General features: G+C 48.9%; 1 protein-coding gene across 1 annotated transcript in view; it reads left to right on the top strand.

The window, feature by feature from the left end:
- LOC125043901 (tyrosine-protein phosphatase Lar-like) overlaps positions 1–7,500 on the top strand; it is a 949,474-nt gene that overhangs the window by 399,292 nt on the left and 542,682 nt on the right. The window contains exon 3 of the mRNA XM_047640276.1: positions 3,887–3,919. Coding sequence (XP_047496232.1) covers positions 3,887–3,919 — 33 coding nt within the window. The remainder of the gene's footprint in view (positions 1–3,886; positions 3,920–7,500) is intronic.

The raw sequence follows: 7,500 nt of genomic DNA, 5'->3' as shown, positions 1-7,500 counted from the left end.
AGGAAAGAGGGAAAGAGAGAGGAAGAGGAAGGAAAAAGATGAGGAGGAAAGAGGGAAAGAGAGAGAAAGGATGAACGGTAGGGGAGAAGAAGAGAGAGAAAGGATGAAGGGTAGGCGAGAAGAAGAGAGAGGAGATGGAAAAGAAGTAGACGAGGTAAGGTGGAGTGGAATGAGGATGAAGGGGGGAGGTAAAGGTGACGGAGGGGAGTCAGAAGGGGAAAGGAAGAGGGATATGGAGGTTAAGTAGGAGGGGGAAAGTTTGTAAGGGGTAAATTAGGGAGAGTGTGCAATACCCGGGGGAAGTCCCGCCAGGAGGGTCATCAAAGGAGGGTCTTGCAAGGAGATCAAACGTCGGGACAGTCATTGGCCCGGCCCGTCTTGGTGACCCTCGCCGCCGACCTCGCATCTGACTGCCTTCTCTCATACGGGATTACTTGCTCCATTTACAGATTACTGGCGTGGGGTGGGGGCGGAGGGAATGGGGCGGGAGGGGAGGTGGGTTGTGGGGGGTCGAAGGGAGTGGGGAGGTAGAGGAAATAGGGTGGGGAGAGGGGAAGGAGGAGGAGGTGGAGTTAAGACCGGCGTAGGATGAAGAGGAATAGCAAGAAGACGTAGTGGGGTAGGACATGGGGTTGCAGTGGGAGAGGGAGGGGCGGGATTGGGGTAAGAGAAGGAGGTTCAGTTGGGGTTTGGGGTAAGAGAAGGAGGTTCAGTTGGGGGTTGGGCAACGGGGTGGGGGAGAGGTGGTGGAAGGTCTTCCATCATGGTATTTATCGTTTTTAATAGAAAGTACGCTTTTGTTAAAATGTGTTTAGTAATGCTGTTGTTGGCGGCAGTGGTGTCTTAAGACTTTAACATCGAGGAAAGAATATCAGGATTGCGAGAAAAGGAAAACGAATAAGAAAGAAAATAATCAACCAAAGAATGGATAGTAGCTATATAAGTAGGCCTCAGGAAAGCGGCGGTGGTGAGCTGACGAAGAGGCCTTTGTCTACAGCTCGTAGGTATAATGAGAATTAAGTGATATGGAGCGTAGAGGCCCCGGAGGCAGGAGCCGGGGGGGGGGGGGTCGAGGAAGGGGGGGGGGGAGGAGGTTGCAAGTGGGGAGGGTGAGGGAAGTCTATAAGTAGGAAAGGATGAGGGGGGCCTGTAGGAAGAGAGGCGAGGGGACTCTGTAAGTGTTAAAGGTAATAACGGTGTCGTGATGTTCCAGACGGTTGAAGACGGCGAGGGAGAAGGAGAGAGAGAGAGAGAGAGAGAGAGAGAGAGAGAGAGAGAGAGAGAGAGAGAGAGAGAGAGAGAGAGAGAGAGAGAGAGAGGGGGGGTAGAGAGAGCGAGAGAGAGGGGGGGTAGAGAGAGAGAGAGAGGGGGGGTAGAGAGAGAGAGAGAGGGGGGGGTAGAGAGAGAGAGAGGGGGGGTAGAGAGAGAGAGAGGGGGGGTAGAGAGAGAGAGAGGGGGGTAGAGAGAGAGAGGGGGGGTAGAGAGAGAGAGGGGGGGGTAGAGAGAGAGAGGGGGGGGTTAGAGAGAGAGAGGGGGGGTTAGAGAGAAGAGAGAGGTAGAGAGAGAGAGAGAGGTAGAGAGAGAGAGAGAGGTAGAGAGAGAGAGAGAGGTAGAGAGAGAGAGAGAGAGTAGAGAGAGAGAGAGAGGTAGAGAGAGAGAGAGAGGTAGAGAGAGAGAGAGAGGAGAGAGAGAGAGAGAGAGAGAGAGAGAGAGAGAGAGAGAGAGAGAGAGAGAGAGAGAGAGAGAGAGAGAGAGAGAGAGAGGGGGGGGGGGGAGAAGGGAGGTCGGAGATGATATTAGGAAGGGGGGAAACAGGGACAGAGATTGAGTTAGGGAAGAGGGAAAAAAACAGAGAATGAGGAGCGGCGATGAAATAGGGATGGGGGGAAAGTGAACAAGAGGACAAGTGAGGAAGGGGCTCGCAGATAATAACTCTTTACAGTTTATGGTCGCTTGTAATGGCAACGCAACGGAAACTTGACCTGGGAATGGATGGCTGGTTTAATGGTTTACTGTAACAAGGAAGGATAAGCGGGTTGGCGGAGGGTTAACATTGGTATTATTGTTAACGTTTTGTCGAAATGAGTATGATTCTGACAGTAACTGTAAAATGTGTTATTAGGTAGAGCAATGAAGGTAATACTAGTACTAGTGATGATTAGGTTGGCAATATTGATGCGCATAAGGATCGTTGATGTAATTGCTTTTTGGTCGTGCTTCGGTTGTTCGCATTCTTGTTTTGCTTATTGCGTTCACTTTTATCTTATTTTTTCCATCCATGTTGTTGTGCAAAAGTTCGCCAATGCACTCTACTTTCGTATTTACTTTCCTCTCTTCTGTATTCTAGTTTGCTCTCCCAGTGACAAAAACATACAACTTTCAAAGATATTTATTATTTTCTCGCAGTTTTAGCTGTTCCTTTTGTATTATAATTCCTTTTTAACTTTTCCCCTCTTACTCCCATGTAAATTGTATTTCATTCTTTTGCTTAATCCCTCTCCTTTCATTTCTCATCCCTATCCTTTATTTCTCCGTTTCCTTCTTTTTTTCCATCTCATCTCCCTCTCCTCATTCATAACACTTCCCCCTCTCCCATAGCGTCTTCGTTCCCCTCTTCCCCCTTTTCCCCACTTCCTTCTTCTTTCTATCTTCTTACTCCCTATCCCTCCATTTCCATCTCATTCCCAACTCCTCAATGCTCTAATCTTTATCCCCTCTACCCTCACCCCCTCCCTCACTCCCTTCTCTTCTCCTTCCCAATTCCATCTTCTTCCCTACACCCCGCTCCCCCTCTCCACTCCCGATCTCCATTCTCCTCTTCCTTCCTCCGTCCCCACTTACTGTCTCCTCACACCTCCTCCCTTTCCCCTTTCTTCCCCCTCTCCCCCTTCTCCCCTCTCTCCCCCTTCCCACTTTCCCCCTTCCCACTTTCCCCCTTCCCACTTTCCCCCTTCCCACTTTCCCCCTTCCCACTTTCCCCTTCCTTCCTTCTCTCTCCCCCTCTCCTTCCTCCTCCCTCCCCTCCTCTTCCTCTTCCTCCTCCGCATCGTCTCGTCCCTCAGCCGAGGTAATATTCGGGCGTGGTAGACGCTTTCGCTTAATGCACCGAGATTGATATGACCCTCCCGGAAGCTAAGTATATTAAGGTATATCAGGGTATATTAAGAGCCTTTAGGATTTAGTAGAACGTTTTCTCGTATAGTTATATTCATGGCCGAGAAGTGGCTGGTGCTGCAGAATGGCTTTTGAGAGGAGCGCGGCTTGAGGTACGCTCGCTTGTTTTAGAAGGAATTCGGAACCTGTGACTCATATTTATGAGGCACCGCTTCAGGGTAAATAACATTATGTAAAGGTATATATACACGCAAACGTGCATACATGTACACGTACAGTCGGACGCTCACGTACTAATACACACCCTATACCCCCCCGCTCTCATGCAGATATATATATGACAGACCAAACTGCACAATCAGGCAGATAGTCAGACACAGACAACAAATCATGTGAGAAAGAGAGAAATAAAGAGAGAGGATGAGCGGGGAGTTGGCAGGTGTCAGTAAACGGAGACGAGCTCAAAGATGGAAAGTCATTACAATAAGATGGAGAGTCGTCACCACAGGGGATATCCGTATATATGATATTCTGAGTGGTGCGCCTGGGAGAGCAAGTGGGTGTTGCCCCGTCGTGTGTTTCGATAACAAGACGGGATATCTTATTTGCAAATGCTGGATATCTGCTCAAAAAACATTACAGTTCGTTCTGACATGTTCGGCTTTTCATTCCCCCTGGAGCTAGTGTATAGGACTAGATCGTAGTACTCTGCTATTTGTACCTACTCCCGCTTGAATATTTGTATTAACATATTTTTTCTTATTTCTTGCAGGTACGAACTGTTTTGAGGTGGCTGTCGTAATACGTAAGTACATGACATTTCTTCTAGCTCTTTAGGAAAAACATGAATATATACAGTTGAGAGCTTATCATATAAAGTTTATATTTTATTTACGCATGCAACTGATTTTAGGTTATAAGTCTTACTGTGACGCAGAAACCATCGTCGAAGGCAGTTAGCCGCAGATGTTTTTCGTTTAGTTATGAAAAATTCATACCCATTTAAAGTTAAACACATGTATAATTTGCTTTACTGTAATGCAGAAACTATTCCCATTGACGGTTAACGCGGGTGTATTTAATGTAGTCGTGTAGATGTTATGCTGAAACTATTCTCATTTGGGGCTATGTGCAGGTGTATTTAATGCAGCTGTATCGCCGCGACGGGGAAATTATCTCCCGCGCTCGGTTAAGTATCAAGGAAAATAATAAAGCTATAATTACCGCCCAACCCCCCCGGCACACCCCCTTGGGAAAAGGAAAGGCATGGGGAGTGCGAAGAAGCCTCGAACCCTTAATGGCAAGGAACGTCCGCCTTGGGCTGCTCTTTTCATTCTTCTTTCCATCTTCCATTTCCCCGTTTCTGATTAAAAAAAACTTTTCTTCTGTCGCACGAGAGAGAAAAATGAATTAGAGAGGAATGAAAGAAAATTGCAAACGCGGCCAGAAGGTGCTTCCAGGAGGAGGAAGAGAGAGAGAGAGAGAGAGAGAGAGAGAGAGAGAGAGAGAGAGAGAGAGAGAGAGAGAGAGAGAGAGAGAGAGAGAGAGAGAGAGAGAGAGAGAGAGAGAGAGAGAGAGAGGGGGGGGGGGGGGGGGAGAAAGAGAAACCGAGAGAGAAAAAAAAGAAAACAGGACACGGCGAAGTAAGTGTTCCCTGGTAAGCCCGTGTTCCCGTGTTTGGACTCGGCCATAGAAGAAACAAATTAGTTTGAGTGTCGGAGTTTGGCGAACTGGTGGAACAGAACGTGCTTCTCCTCTCAGGCACACATACATACGCTCAGGCACACTTGCTTGTTTGCGAGCAGGCAAGCACACAACGCATATTTCTAGGTATGCTTACTGAGGCACACATGCAGGAATATGCATGTGTGCTGACACACATACGCTTGTGCAAAAGTTTCACTCACTCATTCGTTCACTCTCGCTCGCTCACTCTCTCGTTCACTCTCTCGTTCACTCTCTCGTTCACTCTCTCGTTCACTCTCGCTCGCTCACTCGCTCGTTCACTCACTCACACTCACACTCACACTCACACTCTGGCTCGCACACTCTCGCTCACTCACTCACTCACTCACTCACTCACTCACTCACTCACTCACTCACTCACTCACTCACTCACTCACTCACTCACTCACTCACTCAGACGCTCTCACACATACTCATGCCCACGCACACACACACACAAACATATTGTGAGTCGTATTTGCATCCCAAGAGAATAGGATAACATTAGACGCAATATTGTATGCATGAAGAAGCGAGGAACAGAAGAAAGAAAGAGTAAATATATCACAGGCAAGAGTGTATATATTGTCTTGATGTCAGCAGACTGCGGTGCTTAATAAATATTTTACCATCTCGAGATGAACGCAGTGTTTTTGAGGCGTGTGGGCGTGAGGGCGTGGAAGAGTAGGGGTCGCAACATAGTCCTCAAAACTCTGTAGACGCCCACTGGTGTATGGAGGGGGCGCTGTGGAACTCGTGTGTTAATGTGAATTTGTGTTCGCGTGTGGTAATGGGCGTGCCTCGGTGGGTTGGGACATGTGGGCGTGGCGGGAGTTGAGGACGCAGTGGGTCTTGGGTGATCTTGGTAACGGTAGATCAAAGGCAGCGTGAAGCCTGGGAGAGAAGTTGGTGAGACAGTTTGATGAGGCGGCGGCAAGATCTGAACCTCGGGGGAATCCGCATCCCAACCCCCTCCCGCGTCTAACTCACTCACTCTCTCTCTCTCTCTCTCTCTCTCTCTCTCTCTCTCTCTCTCTCTCTCTCTCTCTCTCTCTCTCTCTCTCTCTCTCTCTCTCTCTCTCCTCTCTCTCCCTCCCTCCCTCCCTCCCTCTCTCTCTCTCCCTCCCTCTCTCCTTTTCTCTTACTCTTTCTCTTTCTCGCTCTTTCTCACTCTCTCTCCTACTCTCTCCCTCCCCTCTCTCTCTCTCTCTCTCTTTCTCACTCGCTCTCTCTCTCCTACTCTCCCTCCCTCCCTCCCCCCGCTTTCCCTTCCCTTCCCTTCGCTTCCTTTCCCCTCTTCCCCCATCCACCCGCCGTCTCCACCTATCTTTGATTCATACCCCAGCTCTTTTTAGAGGTCCTATTTCATGTCTCCTTATCTTACGTCTTCAGTCTCCCTCAGGTTTCAGCTTCAGTTCCCGCCCGATTACAGCTCCAGGTCTCATCAGCTTCAGTTCTTTTTCTCTCTTTCTCCCACCCTAGTTTCGAGACCGTGGCCCCTGGTCCCCTATCATTGGTTCCTGGTTCCAGGCCTCAGGTCGGGGTCCGGCAGTTTCAAGTCCGGTTCTCAAGACCTACACGCTGAAGCGGCCAGTGTTGTTAAGTGTTGTGAGATGGCTTGGTACGTGAGAGAGACAGAGACAGAGACAGTGACAGTGACAGTGGCAGTGGCAGTGGCAGTGGCAGTGACAGAGACAGAGACACCGAGAAAGAGAGAGATAGAGGAATGGGGGAAGGAGTTAGGGAGGGGGTGGATGGGGAGCGGCAATGCTGAACTGAAGAACTCAATATGAGAAGTGTGTCCGGCGGCCGCCCAAAAGACGTCTTTTATCTCACAATTCCGCATTTGTGTCCATTTGGCCGTGCTCGGGAGTTGGGCCACGTGATTGAAATGTTTATCATCGGCATACTTGCTACTCGCTGGGAAGGGGGTAGGGATGGGGTCGGCTGTGGAGGGTAGGAGTGGGGGAGGTTGGAAGGGATTGTGGGGAAGGTTGGAGAAAAGAGTGCAAGGAGAGGGGAGAAACATGGAAGAAATTGACGTCGATTTTTTTAATGATGGAGCAAAACTTTTTGTTGGTGTTTATGGAGGCATGTTGGATTAGTGATACGAATGTATACTTTGGGTTTGTTTGGAAGTGTTTACATTTAACGGAAAATGCGAGGGAAGGTTAAGTTGTTCACTTCCAAGTGAAATCTAAAATTAAGATTATTCTAATTAGGGAGGAAGATAAAATAGTGGAGTGAGAGTGAAAGTACAACAAAATTAAATTGTAGAAGAAAAGATATAATTAACTACTGGGAGCATTGCATTGAGCATTGTGCGAAAGTGCATCTTCAGCAGAGGGAAGCAGTGGAAAGATAAGAGAAAACGTACGGAAGAAGAGAGGTTGCGACCCGTTCCGTCACGCGCGCGGCGTCACAGAGGCTGGATTATCAATTCCCGGGAATTTGGTTAAGGAGATTGTCGGTGGCTGACGTTGTCGGTGGCGCTGATCGTGCTGGGGAAGGGGTGGGGGGTGGGGGTAATGGAGGGTGGAAGAGTCTTGGGTATGAGGAGGGAGGGATCAGGTTAATTCACCTAGGCATCCTACACAACCTTACACAATAATGGCTGTCTTGGGCGCCTTGCAAAGTACGGCTTAAAGGCGGTTCACCCAA

Source organism: Penaeus chinensis, chromosome 34 (assembly GCF_019202785.1).
Source record: "Penaeus chinensis breed Huanghai No. 1 chromosome 34, ASM1920278v2, whole genome shotgun sequence".
NCBI classification, from domain to species: Eukaryota; Metazoa; Arthropoda; class Malacostraca; order Decapoda; family Penaeidae; genus Penaeus; species Penaeus chinensis.
This window is presented reverse-complemented; position numbering and strand designations above follow the sequence as displayed.